Source organism: Aquila chrysaetos, chromosome 9 (genome assembly GCF_900496995.4).
Source record: "Aquila chrysaetos chrysaetos chromosome 9, bAquChr1.4, whole genome shotgun sequence".
NCBI classification, from domain to species: Eukaryota; Metazoa; Chordata; class Aves; order Accipitriformes; family Accipitridae; genus Aquila; species Aquila chrysaetos.
In genome coordinates, this window is record NC_044012.1 from 2,771,903 (window position 1) to 2,788,469 (window position 16,567).

A 16,567-nucleotide genomic window follows, 5' to 3' on the forward strand; every position below is an offset into this window, starting at 1 on the left:
CACACAGTCATGGTTGGAAAGAAACACCCACTCCTCTGGTCTGCCCCTTTGGAAAAGGTGCCACTTCTGAACCCCAGGATCGGGATTTGCTCTTGATGGAAGAAATAAGGCTCCTTCACTGTTTGCAAGAGAACAGCAGATTATCAGTGCTCTGCAGCTCATCGTGCATCGGCACAGCCGCTCCTGTTACTAACTCAGACCACAGGATTTTTAGGCAGGGTTGTCCTCTCCACAGGACCGCCTGCCACTTGCCAGCCTCAGCAAAGCCAAACATTAAGCTTAAAACCGTGGACACTCAGGAATCAACCAAGTAATGAAGCAGTTTGGCACCTGATTAGAAAGAAGGGATTACGCTTTCAGTTTAATAGAGATTCTAATGTACGAATTTCTATGTGAATAATGAATGTTTGGAAACGCTTTGAGCATTGCAAATGGTAAGGACAGTGTATTTTCCTGTGTTCAGAAAGCCAGTGGCAGTAGTTCCCAGAATTGTTTGGACTGTAGAATAGAGATTTATAATTCATAACAAAGAAGAAAAGTCTTTCATTGAAGCAAGAAGACACAGTGATGTAAAAAAGTTGACATTACTCATATTCTTTTCTTATGAAATACTGTCACACAAGGGTGTTCAAGGATCTTTTTTTCTGAGCAGATAAACAGCTATTGAAGGATTTATTCCATATTTGATGTAGTTTTTCAAACAAGGTTTCTTTTTTACGGCCTGTTTTGTAGGGGATTTAAGCAGATGCAATCTGCAGTCTGGAATAGCGTGTCTAGACTGTCTAAACACATGAAACTCCTTTGCTTCCCAAAAGCTGGAGTAGAAAGCTATCCTACACATTTCAGGCGTTATGTTTAAAAAAAAAAAGCAAAGCACAAAACAAACCTCCACAAAACTCAAAGCCAGATTCACGGGGTTTCAAGATCTGCTTAAGGAATCAGCAAGCAGGATTCAGGAGAAGTTAACAACAGACTGTATTACATGGTACCTATTAACATGGGATAATCCAGGAGGAAAAGAAAGGGCAAGGGATAAAGGAACGTCACCCTAGAACAGCGAGACATTTAGAAATCAAGCCGTGAGAATCCTAAACCACCAGATTAATTCAGCTGTCACTGGCAAGTGGCACTCCAGGCACAAAGCATGGGAGGCAGCAGGGATGAAGAAGAAAAGGGTATTTGAATTTTCACTGTGATGAAATGCACACCTTGGTCCTGCCGAAACAGAGGATCCCAGGAGCACACAGTGCTTCTAAATCCCAGCTGGAACTCTTCTGAAGTGGGGGAAAATTTGGATTTGGACTGAAACTCCACTGCTCATCCCAGACACAATGGGATGAACAGAGCTTCCCAAAAGGAGCGGAGCTGGAGGCTACCTTCCCTGTCCTCCCTCTCGTTCATTTCTTACCCAGTTTCATTTTTAGCCAGGAATAAAATCTTCCTTGGGCTTCCACCTCCTAGAAGTGCTCTTCCTCTCACAACAACCCCAAGCTCCTCCTTTACCCTCTGCGCATATTTACCAGTATTACTTGACCCTTCCCTCCAAACTTCCTTTGTGATTAAAGACACCAGGATTTTCAAGAGCCTGTGAATTTTGGATGGTTAATTCTGGAGAAGGTCTCAGACTGAAAGTCAGTGCCAAATGAATATCTGCTTCAATTTCTCACTTATCTTGAATACCCCAGGGCCTGCCATCTTCATTAGGAACTGAAGAACATACAGGGGTCTGAATTTTTAAAGTAAGGGGCCCAAGTCAAACTCTGGCATGAAAAGCCTCCAAGTTATTTGTTGAAAGTGAAAATTTGGAAGAAACTGGCGTTCAAGCCACATGCAGGCACCCAGCTGATTACCAGAGCTGCTGAGCACTCAACTTTGGTCTTCAGCTCTGAATGTATTGATCCTACGTGCTTGCACACAGCCCTGGAATGCTGCAGAGCATCCTTTGCTCCAGCTGACATGCTGGCAGCACTCAGCCCCATACAGGATCTGTCCCTAAATCTGTGTACAAACCTCCAAAATTGCAACAGCCTGCTTTCCCTGCTGGGCAGAGGGTGGCAGAGGGGCATATCCTAAAAAGGGGAAATCACATCCTGGGAAAAACCAGAACCATCTGAAATGAAATCCTGGCCCAGCTGAAGTCACTGAAGGTTTCGCCACGAGTTTGAACAGGGCTTGGATCTCGCTCTGTCTGCAACAGGCATCTGTTCCAGTGTCCCAGAAAGACCTCTTTAAACAAAAGCAGGCTGCCCATGGTTTTCATCAGTCTCAAGTATTTCCTGTGTTTATTTTCTGGGCCAAGCCCCAGATTTGCCAATTGCTGTACTATACATTCTGCCGGCCTGCACTCCCTCCGATGCAGTCAGATGTTCTGAGTATTTTCCTTTCCTATCCTAAACCGCTGAGTTGTGCCACTCCGAGCCACGAGTCCCACTCCATGCTCCTCCTCAAATACCTCTGGTTTATATTTACTCCACAAAATGCTTCGGGATCGTTTTGGGAAGAAAGACGCTCCAGCAATGTAAGATGACACCATCGTTCGGTGGCTCTTTCCATGAGGATGTGACTGCAGCCTGGCAATTTGCTATTCCCGTCCCATGAAATCAGAGTGCTTCAGAGGTATGAGAGGGACTGGAGGCTTGGGTGCGGGGTTTCTTCTTGCCCCTTGGCCACAGCAGCAAGGGAGCAGCCGGAGATGGGCTGCCCATGGAGGTCTGCCCGAGCTCCGCATGGACCGCGTGTGAACCACAGTTTCCTCGGGAAAACCACCATGACCAAAAGGACGGCCTCAGCAAACAGCAGCACTCGGCCAAGAATAGTTTTATTGCAAAACTGCTGTCTCAGAGAAGTCACTTGCTCCTTTACCACCCCTGTTTTTTCATCTGTCAGCTAGAAATAATTGCAAGCACGTGATGCTAACTTTCGGGTCCAGAAGGACCAGGGAAAAAGACAGGCTGTGTGCTGGCTGCTGACATAGCCCTCACCCACCTGGTCAAGACACTGCTGTTCCTGCTTTACACTGAAATCCTGGGCAGGAAAGCACAGATCAGTCTTGCACAGATCAGTCTTGCCGGTGGGCCTCAGGGTCGGCCCTTCATCCCATCTGCTCTGAATCACCCACTGTGGCTGGGACAGGAGCAGACGGCTCCAAACCCCGAGCCACGTTGGCTGAAGTCCACAGGAAAAGCTGTCAGCGTGTGACGCAGAGCCAAGCAGCTCTGGGCTTTGGGATCTAGACACATTACCTTTCCCTTCCCCTCACTGCTATTACCTATCGCTTTCCAGCCACCTACCCCAAAAAGCTTCATACCCCCCCAGTTAACTTGTCCACCAGAAAGCCACGCGCTCCAGAAGAGCACTGCGCTGGACAGGCAGATGGGGAAAGCGAGGCACGGGGACGGATCTGCCCAGCATTGCACCGTGAATCACTGCAGAGGCAGGTCAAGGACAAAGATATCTCCTAGCCCAAGGCTTCATCTTGCCTCTTCCATGTGTTAGCAGCAGTTTGCCCCGCTGCAGCTGCACCAGGCATAAATACAGGAACGAGTGTCCTCTGTGTGGCCATCTCAGCTCCTTCCGTTGGCGGCTGGCATCTCCACGCTGCTGGGAGGGACCGACATCTGAATAGTTTCACTAACACTTCTTCCACAAAACTATAGATCTTGGGATCGTTTTTCCAAAGGTTCAAAACCAAAAAGGAGACTTTCATCCCGCTCTGCCATGCGGCCTCCCAAAGTCTGCATTTCTTTTCAAAAGCCCAAATTGGGAGGACTGTGTTGCTTTCCCTTTTTAAAAATTCCTCTTATTTTTTTAATCTCGTGCTGTTAAGACTGATCTCCTAACTTCTTTGGATTGCCATTTTTTAACCCTGTAGATGATTGTTGCTAATAATTTAGCAACACCTGTGTTGAGAAGTAGAGACCAAGTCCCGTCAGTTGTTCCGGTGGTCAAACCCACTGCATTTTGAGAGCTGAGCTGTGCACACCCCTCCAACCAAGGAAGGGTTAAAATACTGCTGGGTGTATGTGTACAGAACAGATCTCAGGCTGGCCCATTTGATAATTAGGTGGTTCGTGTTGTAGCTGAGGTTGGGTGATTTTTGGCAGACGCAGACTAGAAGATGATGGCCCCATCCTTTACTGTCTGCCCTCATAGCTAGACCCAGAGGATGACAAGCAATAAACATATAAACTATTTTTCCCAGAGCAACACCCACTAGAGCTACGACTTGTTCTTTCACTTTTTGTGGTTAATACTGCGTTTTTTAATGGTGATTTCCTATTTACATTCAAACAGTGCCCAGAATCCCTCGGCAGTGTGGACATCCCATGCTCTCCACATTCACTGCTTCAAAACACACCTCTGCCCCGTAAAACACCCACCGTGCAGGTGAGATCCAGGAGACACCCCCGACATTTCACAGTTGAAGGACTGGGAAGCGCTGCAGGAAGGTTTCCCTTTTCTGAGGAGGGACTGATGACCCAGGGGCCACCCCTGACAAGTGTCAGTCACCCCTTTTGCTTACAAGCATCCAAAAGGATGCCACGACCCTGCAGGTTTGTGTTTTGAGCCTAACAACCCTTGTTTCCAGGCTGAGCAAAGCCAGGTCTTTGCAAGTCCATCCTATATAGGGGCAATCTAAAGTGGGGAATGCTGGACTTTGCTCGAGTCTCATCAGCACCACATGAAGCCCAGTAAAGACCTCTCCCATCCCCATCTGATGCTCCTGTTCACACACAGTGGTGTGAGAAGGTCTTCGTCTCATTGAGTTTGCTGCGGGCTGTCACATACCAACGTGCTTTTGATTTACAGCTGCCTCATCAACTCTTCCCCTCCCGCATTTCAGCATGGCAGTGAAGTTACTTTAGTTGGCCTGGTTGGGCAGTACGAAGATTGGGTGCCCAAAATGGGCACGGCTTTGCCTGGTCCCAAAATGTACAGGAAAAAGTCACGTTTTCCATGATTGCTGGAGTTTACAGCAACAGTAGGTTCCTGGCACCCTCTAATGGAAAAGATAAGTCACTGAATTACCATTCCCTCGGTCTGTGAGTCTTGGCTCCTGCATTTCTATTTTTAATCCAATATCACAGTAATAACTTCTAGCCAGGCACGATACACCCCGTGCCAGCATGGACCTGGAGAATGTGCTGAACAAATGTCAAGGCTGCTCTGGGGAAGGAGAGGCTGCCTGGTGCTCGCCCCCCAAGCCCTGGAAGCCAGCGCACACAGGGATTGCTGCTTTACTTATGGAAATGCAAGGCAATAGCTAATCAGCTCTGACATTTGTGCCTTGTTCGTGAATTTAAGACACATGCCAGTGGGCTAGTCATGTTACATTGCCTGTCCTTCCCTTTCCCCCTCCTCTCCCTCGGCCACATTGATAGAGTGGCATTTTCCAGGTTATTTTTCCAAGTTTGGCAGCCTGGGAGCATCTCAAATCTCTGCCCAGGTTAGACTGGGCTCTGGAGCTGGTTTGTAAACAGAATTACAAGGGGTTTTTTAAAGCTTAGCTCTTGCTAGAAAGTGACACCCATAGCCAGAGAAGTCCTGCACGCAGCCCTTTGGCAGAGCTCTCAAAAGATTGTCCCCGAGTGGTGGGGGACACCTGACATTTAGAGGCACAGAAAAAGCCTGGGTGGTGGCAAGCACAGTGTTCCTGCAATGATCCAGCAGCCTCACGCAGCCCACGGCCAGGCGGAGGGGACGTCACGCTGACGGCTTTTGGCATCTCGTGCGGGAGCTTGGCTTCGGTCTAAGGATCCCTAAATGGACCATGGGGAAGGACTGGCTTTTCCTTGGGTGGCTCAGCGAGATCCCTGCCCCAGGTAAAGCATGGCATTTCTGCCAAGTACGAGTGTGTCCATTGCTGACCTGCCAATAGAGGACGCGGAGTATAAGGACGACCCAGCCCATCAATCACGCTTTCATCCTTTACACACTATACCCAGAGATAGAGAAAAACATTTAAATAACTGTTTAATACAGTAAAATCTAATTTCCAGGAAACACTGATCCATCCCAGTCTCAACGCTCTGAATTTACTGCAGCATGCAGGAGGTTTGCAAACTTAGCAGCCTGTAAGGTGGTATTTCCCTTGGCAAAAGGCTCCCCCAAAACAATGAAAGGGAAAGAAAAAAGCAAACTGCCTTGAGCCTGGTAAATGTGCCATCGCTGACACCAAGAGTTTAACACCCCCATAGCTACCTGCGCATCTTTTGTCTCACAACAGGGAGCAAAAACCAGGCTGCAAAGTGCCAGATCATAAAAAAGCATGGAGGACCAGTATTCCCTGAGGGCTAGCTGAGACCGTTGGATGTATTTTACCAGTAAGTTTAAGGCACAGTTGAACAGAGACCTCTCGAAGTGAAAGCTAGTACTCAAATTCAGCAGGTCTCTTCTAAAATCCCTTTAAAATCCTTTTACTTTTAGAATCCTGGTTTCCACAGCAACAAGACACACAGCTCTCTGCGGAGTTTAGGGCTATAAATAAACCCTAGATCTATAGTTGTGATATTAGCTATGAGGGCTTTAAAAAATTGCATGTGGTAATGAAGTGAAAGGATCAGTGCTGAAAGGAAATAAATTTAATGAGGAAAAGATGGTTCCTAACTCAGTTTAGAGAGTAGCTTTGAACAAAGGAAAACTGACAAAACACACCGCCTGGTAAGATCCTGCCTTTTCTAAGGGTCGTATTGATTTCAATCGAATTGTTGGAAACGGTGCCTTGCAACCTCCGTTTTACATATGTTTAAACTCTGTTTTTAAATGGTCGTCTTAAAAAAGAAGGAGAAATGGCCATTAGCTGTTGTTTTCACAGCTTCGCTGTTTCTGGGGAAGCAATTAAGCAGCTAACACTGGGCCAGATTTGAATAGCCTTATGCATATTGAACCTTGCCTGCTGTACCAGTGACTCCACTGGCTCTGCTTTAGAGAGCGTCCCTATTTAGAAAAGGACTTCTATGTGTGCTAACTTTAAACACATATTTTAATCCTAATTGCTTTTCTGAACTGGGACCGTTGGCTGCTGCGGGACTGCCTGCAGGGGAAGATGCTATTCCACGAGACGCAGTCAGAGGGCAGGAATTTGGTCTGCTGGATCTAAAGAAGTGCTGTCCTTACCCCTTGACATCAGCGTATAAACAAGGACGCAATCCCATAAAGAAAGATAAATATTAGCTGTGTTAGCAGCAAAGAGGAAATTAAATAACTATCACATGGCATAAAAACAAGCTTGTCAGGGAAGAGAGAACTGGTGGTTTTGAGCTTGCAGAACAGATTTGTATACAGTAGTGAGGAGGAGGAGATGAGGAAGGAGAAGAAAGGAAACACAAATCAAAGAGTTATTTGGAGTTTCCTCTATTACAGACAGAAGGTCCATGTTATTCAAACAGATGTACCGCATGTCACCAGTTTTCTGGTGTTTGTTATTTTAAGGATGGTCTTAGGAAGAAAATAAATTCCATTCTGAGGCTCCTTTATATCCATTTTAGGCAGTCTGTGGAGAGAAGCCCAAAGAGTGGGGCTGTGGAGATTCCTCTGGGCTGAGCTGGTGGTACCTCCTCTGCTCTCTCCCCAGCAGGCAATTTTACTGAATTGCTGGGAAGGGAAGCCACCAGCAGCTCCACCTCGGCTGGGTCAGGTTGGGGCAGAATCCCACCGTCAGAACCATGGAGCTGCATTGTTGCTGCTGGCCGAGGGATCAGAAGAACTGGGAGAAAAAAAACATCTGTTACGACATGGATAGACTTGGGCAAAATCCAGGCAAAAATTGCATGTGTCTACATGTAAATGGGAAGCGGCTATCTGGCCAGCAATTCTCTACGCAGTCCCCAGTGAAGACACCTCTGCCTGGTGTCTGGGGGGACAGAAGGGCTCTGCAGCAAGACTGGGATAATTCATTTAAACGTGATCTCTTCAAGTTCAACCTGGGATCTGAACGTCAGTCTGGGTTCTCCCTGGCCTCATCACCAGCTGGAAAGATTACGTGGATGGTGGTCTGCAGTTCTGCCTCTCCAAATTAATTGGCTTTGCAACCCAGAATAAAATAGGAAGCGGAATGACATTGCAGTCTCCCATGAGCAACAGCAGAAACAGGTTTTGTTTCTCCTGAAGATGTTGGCTTGCCCATGGTAAGAAAAGCAAGATATAAAGCATGTTATTCTGGTCACCAACACAACTGGTCTGACGGAGAGACCGATGCAGACTATATCACGTGTTATAAATCTGAAAGCAGGACAAAGCAGTCTGCTATTGAGGCAAGTCTTACATGAGGCAGCTCTGACAGAGGCACATGCACCCGTTTGAACTGATGTCTTTTTCTAACATTGCCACATTCAGAGAAAAACTGTGCTGTAGGAACTTTCTGGTGGGAAAGAACCGTTATCCTTATACGGAAAAAAAAAAAAAAATTAAATGCCCAGCTGCAAGTTCTGGACTCAGAGTGCAAACATTTAATTCCTGCACCTTCTGCCCTAGTGACATTTATGGATTGATTCATGTTTTCCAAAGGGCTTTCAAGCTTCTGTGCTCCTTGGTACCACTTAGTCTGGATAAAAGCAAAGCAAAAGAAGACATACGAAAAACCTTTCCCTTCAGAGAACACGTCGGGCATAAGACACACACTCTGGGACTGATAGTACGTTTCTTTTCCTGTGATTAATTGATCACCACATAGGACATTTTAGAAGTAGCCCTTTTAATAGAAGACACAAAAAGTTGGAATCAATAAGCAATAGTAAAAGAAAAAAAAGAAAGGCATTGCAGAGGAAGCAGGCACCAGGCCCATTCTCCGAGGGCTCTGTCCTGCTCCCACCGAAATCAAAAGGAGTTTTGGAGTTGGCTGCAGTGGGAACAGGAACAGTCCTTAAGGCACTAATTAGTACAGCTGGCTGAATAATGCATAATGAACAGTTCATTCAGCTAATTTCATCTCTTTTTCTATTCATGAATTGCCCGTGAACCAATCCCAATTTTCTCATTTTGGTCGTCATTCAGAAGTTATTTGTGGGTTTCTTCAGGAAATCATCCCCAGCGTGCAATTCCAGTGCGCATCGCAACATGTAAATATTTGAAGTTCGCCCAGAAGTGTTTAAAGTGTGGGGCTAGCAGGTAGGGCAGATGACATTATCTCTCTTGCCCGAGCTGATATTTCTGTACCCAAGTGCACCATGAATTTCAAATGCTGCAAAGAAACACTGAACTTTACATTCATATTCGGTAAATACTTGTGCACGTTCCTTTTCTTCCTCGTGCTTTCTCCTTGAGCATTTTAAATGCATCTAGCTGGTTAGTGGAATACTGACCAAAGGCAGAGAGAGGAGGGATATGATGTGAAAACACCCCAAGGAATGTCACTGGAATAGTCAAGTAAATACTTCCAGACCTTCCTTTCCAGCTGTAAAGTGATTTGGCTGTAGCACAGAGTAAATTAACATTGTGTAATGGATGAGAGTTGGAATCAGCCTGTGGATAGGAGCAGACGACTCCACTCCGGGTTGCTGCACTTCCCTCCCAGGCTGCCAGAGCAGCACCCTGTGCATGGGGCAAACGTTGGCTCCGGCAACCTGGACCCCGACGTGGCAAGCAGCTATGCTAGCTCAAGTAAAAGGAAACTGAAAATTATTGTAACACACCCTTGCTTTGTAAAGAGTCTCCCAAAATGTGACGTTCCTGGGGTGAGATTAAAGTAAGGAAGAATTCAGAGCAGGAATCAAAAGGAAATAGCTGCCCTGTGACTGGGACAGTGGGCACAGGGAGGCTGTAGCTTCAGCAAAGGCTGAGACATCCTCATCCTTCCAGCCACGCAGAGCAGGAGAGGGAGGGACAGGCCAAAGCACGGGCAGTGACAGACAGGGAAAACCAAAAATGTTTCTTTTGCAGTGGTTTCCAAGACGGATGCAAGGAGTAAGGGAAGGGAACTGGGGGAAGTGTTTTTGGCTGCCAGGGACTGTGGATTTTCATGCTGAAGCAAGCCCCACAGGGAACTGTGCAAAGCCAGAAGGTCTGCCTGGCTTCTGCGGCCAAGAAGGGACATGCCAGGGCTATCCCGCAGGGGAAGGGACACAGGGGACACGGGCCGAGGAAAGCTTAGGCCTGACTCACACTTTGAATTTTGAAAGGTGACAGATGAGACAGGGTGGTGGTGGAGGGGGGACCTTTACTCAGGGAGAGGCAAGTCTATCCCTTATGCCTTCAACTGGAAAAAAACCTGAAAAATCCCTATTTTAAAGACACGTCTGTGCCTGCCAGAGTCTATCGGCAGAGGGCAGTGACACTCGCACACACACGCGTGCACACACACACACATCCCCGACACATCACTGCCAGCCTTTAATCCATCCTGCTTTTGCTGCTCTCACAGCAAGGACACCTTCCGCAACCCCTGTCCAAACCAAAGGCATTCGGTTTATTACTTGAAAGGCATACTGCAAGGGATACTGCAGGCCTGACATCTGGCTGCCTTTTTTTTTTTTTTTTTTTTCCCGAAAGCCCACGTGATATTTTTCTATGTGCTTCAAAGCTGGGGTTTGTTTGTTTTTTCAAAACCAAGAGCTCCAATTCCAGCATCTGCGAGAAACCTTACAGGAAATAACCCGTGTGCACAGAAGTAGTTGAGTGCACATGCAATAGCAATATTTATCTTTCCCTTCCGTATAACGGCGCAGACGGCACGCAAGGCTATTGCTCTTGTCACTCACGGCATCCCAGCAGAAAAGGAGACGGGGGAGTTTAGGGTGGAGCTGCAGGATCAAAAGACTTAGAATCACAGAATCACAGAATGGTTTGGGTCAGAAGGGACCTTAAAGATCACCTAGTTCCAACCCCCCTGCCATGGGCAGGGACACCTTCCACTAGACCAGGTTGCTCAAAGCCCCATCCGACCTGGCCTTGAACACCTCCAGGGATGGGGCATCCACAGCTTCCCTGGGCAACCTGTTCCAGTGCCTCACCACCCTCACAGTAAAGAATTTTTTCCTACTATCTAATCTAAATCTATCCTCTTTCAGTTTAAAGCCATTACCCCTTGTCCTAGCAATACATGCCCTTGTAAAAAGTCCCTTCACTGAGGCTGAGTGGGGAAGAGGAATGCGAGAGGTGGACGTAAGGCAGGTCAGAATGGGCAGTTTTATTTGGCAATGGGGAGCAAGGTTTTGGAAGAGGGCAGCCAGGGAGGGCAGGGGACGATCAGCCGTGGAAACTTTGTGCGAGGTGGGATTGAGCAGAGGAAATGCAAGGAGGTAGTGCTGAGTACTACACTAGGAGCCAGCAGCTCCAGGGTGAAAGTCCACAGAGGTCCCACTCAAAACAACACAGAGCTGGTCTGCCAGGTTTTACGTACATCGATATACACAAGTCTGCTTTCTCTCAGCGTATTGTCCTGGGACAGCATTCAATCCCAAAATGGGGGAAAGCTGGCTTGGGGTGGAGCCCACGTGAGGGAAGGATGCCCATCACAGCTAACTCATACCCAGCGAGACCAAGACAGCAGCAGGTTCATCGTCATTTTTGTAGAAGACTTAGAATTTCCAGGCTGAATTCCTGGCAGAAGTGCTAAGATTTAAGCCACATTTAGGAGGTTTAAAAACGCCAAACATTCAAAAACTTCTGCCCATTTAATGACACGTGTTGAACAGCCTCCTAAAGGAACTGGAGAACTTTTAAAATGTGATAGACAAAAGCTCTGAAAAGGTCCCTGTGGAGGAGTCCTGTGGGCTGGGAGCATTGGGCACAAGATAGATCTGGGTAACACAACCGGCCTTTTAACCAGCAGCCTCCTAAACAAAGCTCCCCCTCTCATTTCAATGGTAGAGATTCTCATCTCCTGTTGACTCCGTGGATGGATAAAAAAGTGAAATAGCTCCTTTCACACTGGACTCAGTTACCCACCTCACACTGAATTATTTCAGTTAACTTTTATATGCTTTTGGACATTCCATGTTGCATTGAGTCAAACTCACATGAAGAAGAAATTATGTTGGTGGATTTGGCTACATTTGTTCTGACATGCTGTTTAAAGGGAAGAAACACTTCAGCCAGGCTCCCTGTTAAACAGGATTGAGGAAACCCAAATACAAGAATTCAGACCCTCAAGATAGCAGGTGAGAACTAAAGTAGATGTGTCCAGTGTGGAAGAAATGGACCCTCTCCTGACCAAGACATTCAGTAACAGCCTCTGCATGTTCTGAAAATACAAAAAGAGGAAAATAACTGCACTCTCAGTTATTGTTTACTGATTACTCTGACACAAAATCTTCCCCAGCTGTTCATCTCAGACATCCACAAGGAGAATTTGCAGGAAGAGAGAAGATGCAGGAAATAGGATGAGCTGGGGATGAAACAAGGAGCCAGTTTTGGTGTCCCAAGGGCTGTGCTCTTACAGGGAACATGGCTGTACAGGCACCCCAGAACGACCTTCACTCACAAGTCGCTGTCTTGAGCAAGTAGTAACACGAGCTCTTACAAAGTTGATTTATCTTGCTGAGGGCGGTTCCTTGCTTTGCCCGCTGGCTAGCCAGGAATTCTTGGTGGCTTGTGACAGAATTATATGTCCTGCTCCTTTTGGTTTCCTCGGGCTTCACCCAAAGCCACTTCTAATCAGAAAAAAGGCTCCAAGTTCATATACTACACTTGAGATTAGAGTTTGTTTTACTGCCTGGCATTGAAAACAAACAATTTCTGCTCTGGCTGTAAACCACAGACTCATTCTTTAGCAGCAAAATTCACATTCAAACTTCCATTTGGGCTCAGGCTTAGACCTAGTTCCCAAGCAGAAAAGTTTAAACCTTCACCTTGCTACAGACCAGGCAATCATCAGATACCTGACTTTGAGCACAGCATAGTGCTTTCAGGATAGATTAATGCTGGGATAAAGACAGCAACATAAGCAGAAAGGCCACCAAAGAACTTGGCGTCCTTACGCCTACTGCCTGGCCTGTGCTTCAATTCAATGCAAACCTTTCCTAAGGGACTGAGAGCACTTCCTCTGTTTTCTGCATATCCCTTCCTCCAATGGACAATACCGGGCACAGCAGGAAAAGGAAGTGCATATGGTTTGCGCTCAATGACGGATCACTACAGGGAAAGGAGAGGCTGTGGGATATTCAAGGACCCTTTCACAGCAGGAGTCTGCGACACAGAAGCAGAGTTGTGTAGCTTTACAATATATGAGATTATGCAACCCCAGTAAGTGTCCTTTGACTGCTTAGTCTTGCATTTCAGTAGGACTTCAATAAATGCAGTTGATGGTCCACGATATTCCACAGGGAAATAAAAAAGGATAAACTACCAGCATTTGGAATTTTTGTGGTGCAGCAGTTAGTCTTAGCAAGGTGTATAATGAGATTTTCAATAAACCATCACCCAAAGGAATAAGCCTGTTTCTCGTATATGATACCAACACGAGTGTTCACACAACTCATGTGACAAAGCCGCCCGCATTTGGGCATCGTGTGCATCCCATAAAGATCAACTCAAGACAAAATGCAATTGTGCTTTTAAAAACATCAATGTTAGCTCTTTTGTTTATCTGCATTGCAGCAGTATTGCACTTGCTAAAGTAAAACACACAGTCCATCTTCCAAGAAGATTACAATCATATAAAAATCAAGTCTGGAATCATCCTTTGCCCGCCTGGGGCTGCGTTTAAAAATGTTATTCCTGGCCTGCACCACTTAAACATCTCCACCCGTATCATTTATCTAGCTGATGCATAATCTGGCTACTGGGCTACAACAGACATACAGCCGAGTCCCACGGAAAAACACTACGAAAAAAAGAAGTTATGTGTCCGCCTCTTGGTTGCTGGATGCCATCCGTGCAATCCATAGGCAAATCTGAAGACGATAAAGCTGCTTCAAAATGTGCATTGCTACGTTGCTGTCAGCCAGAATCCGGGTTTAGAATGGAGAGTGGGAATGGGGCAGGGGGAATTACCATTTTAAGAGGCCTTTGGTGTCTCTTTTGTTTCCACACTGTATTTAAAGACAATCTGAAGTCAACTGCCAAATCGGCCTTGACTGCAGAGCGCAGCTTGGTTTGGTGAGACTGCTCAGGCAAACGTCGGTGCCAAAAGCTTTATCAGGATTTTGGCATCACGCACCCAGCAGGAGCTGATGCCATACCGCACCCCTCTGCTCCATCCTTGAGGCTCTTTGCCCTCCTAAAACAACAGCAAAGGAAAGAGGGCATTGTAGCCATTCCGTCTGGTACTCCGTAAAGCTCCTCCTGGCTGAAATGAGGATGATTTTGACAGAAAAGTCAGGAAAAAGCCATGTACCACACCGGAGGCAGCAAAGAGCACGGGTAGCGCTCTTCGAGTCAGCAGACAGACTGCATCTGCGCCTACTGTGAAGGAGAGAACGAAGCTGCTCAAACGTGACTGAGGAATTCAGTCAGGGTAGCATCCCGAGGCACCTCTCTCGGCTGGCCCCGGCCAGGCCTTGCCCTGAGGGAAGGACAAGAGCCCCAGGCCCAACTGAGTCACCACAGCTCCTCCGCGGGGTCAGCCTGGAGCAGGGCAAAGCACAGCTCTGCCCTGAAGGAGGTGTGAGGGGGTGTCACTGCCTCAGCCCCCCCCCCCGTCCCCATCGCCTCAGGCGAGCCGCAGCCCCGCCACCGAGAGACGGCCGCACACAAAAGGCGCTTGTTCCCGCCCCTCTCCTATTTAAGCGTCCTTTCGACCAATCAGCGCCCAGGGGAGGGATTAAAGGGGGCTAAAAAGCGGGCGATTGACAAGCCCCCTCGATCCCGCTTCTGTGCGTGAGGAAGGGGGGGGGGGGGGGGAAAGCGCGCTGGCAGCCAATCCCCAGGTGCGAGTAGCCGGCTCGGCCAATCGGCAGAGCGGTGGGTGGGGCCCGCCGCGGGGTCAGGCCGGGAGTGAAGGCGCTCCATCGCTCCTTCCTCTGTCTCTCTCTCTCTCCCTCCCGCTCCGCTCCCGGCTGGGACTTCTCACCGCGGGATCCCTCCGCCGCGGACCGGCGGTGTGCGCGCGCGCGGCTTCGCGTCCCCCTCCGCCTGCTCGCAAGCCTTCTGGCGAGGGATTATTTCCCGCGGTTGTGGCGGCGGCGGCGGGGCGGATCCGGCGGGGCCCAGCGCGGCGGGACGGGTCTTGGGCGGAGGATGGAGGCAACCGGCGGGCGGCTGAGAGAAGGAGCCGCCCCGTGAGGGAGGACGCGGGAGCGTAGAGGCCTGTTCGGGGCCGCCGGGCCCTGCTCGGGCGGGGACCCCGCGGCCAGGCCGCGCCTCAGCAGCGTTCGGGCCTGTTCCCCCGGCGGCCGCCCGAGGCGGGGGGGGGGGCCCGGCCCGGCCCTGCCCGCCGCCGGGGGCTGCCCCCCGCGCTCCTCGCCGCCGGGCCCCCTCGCCCCCCGGGGGGCGGGTTTGCCGGGGGGGCGGGAGCGCGGAGGGGGCCGGTTGGGGGGCGTCGGGGCGCCGGCCTTGCGGGCCCCCCTCGGGGCGCTGCCGCCCGCCCTCGGCGCCGCTGCCCCCGCCAGGGCGTGCTCCCTCCGGGCCGGGGGTAGGCGAAGCACCATGGTGGAGAAGCGGTGCCCGCGGCTGCAGCGGGACGGCGTGTACCGCTGGTTCTCCGAGCTGCCCTCCCCGCAGCGCGTGGAGTTCCTCTGCGGCCTCCTGGACCTCTGCATCCCGCTGGAGCTGCGCTTCCTGGGCGCCTGCCTGGAGGACCTGGCCCGCAAGGACTACCACTCCCTGCGCGACTCCGAAATCAAGGCCAACAACCCCGCCGACCTGGGGAGCCTCACCAACCTGACGGACGAGGTGGTGCGCAGCAAACTTTTGGTTTCTCTCGCCCTGCTCGGGTCTGCCCACCGAGAGGCGGCCGGGGTCCTCTTCCGTACCCTCACCCACATCGATTCGGTCATCAACAACTATGGGCTACAACTCAACGAGGGCCGCACGGGGGATGAGTTCCTGTTGCTCTTCACCATGGCGTCCAACCACCCTGCTTTCAGCTTCCACCAGAAACAGGTGCTGAGGCAAGAGCTCACCCAGATCCAGAATATCATGGCCAGCACCAGCAAGAATCCCAGCACCTCTACCCTCAACACCATGGCAACCTATCCTGGCTGCCATAAGGTGGGTACCCGGCTTTTGCACGCTGTAATGGCACTGCTGCAGTTGGGCGCTGGGTTGTGTCTTCAACAACGATTTTAAACCTTTCTTTTAGTGATAAATGGCAGCCTAAGAGGCTAGCAGAGATCACTTGCTTGGTTGGTGATGGGGATGGTCGACTGAGGGCGAAAAGGGGGGATACGTGGAGTTTTTATGGGCGCACGACATTTAAATGAGAAGAGGTTCACAAGCCGATCAACAGGCAGCACTATAAACCTTAACTGATTGCTTCTGGCCGTACATCTGCTGAGGGGACAGTCCTGCCAGTTGCATGGAAAACCAGTGATTTAGTAGGGGAAACAAACACGTAGTATCTCTAGATTTGGGAACAAGCATCTGTTTAAAAGTTTCCCTGGGAGAAGTTGGAAAGGAGGATCGGCTTTGGGAGTAGCTGTCCAGTGGCAAAGGCATCTTGGCGGGTCTGGGTTTTGTTTAGACGGATGTG

The 16,567-nt window shown here is 49.3% G+C and overlaps 1 protein-coding gene across 1 annotated transcript in view; it reads left to right on the plus strand.

Moving 5' to 3' along the window:
* The first annotated feature begins 15,376 nt into the window (after positions 1–15,376).
* Positions 15,377–16,567, plus strand: part of ZCCHC14 (zinc finger CCHC-type containing 14) — a 52,833-nt gene continuing 51,642 nt past the window's right edge. Inside the window, exon 1 of the mRNA XM_030023878.2 lies at positions 15,377–16,086. Within this exon, the coding sequence (XP_029879738.1) occupies positions 15,523–16,086 (564 nt within the window). The 5' untranslated portion in view covers positions 15,377–15,522. The remainder of the gene's footprint in view (positions 16,087–16,567) is intronic.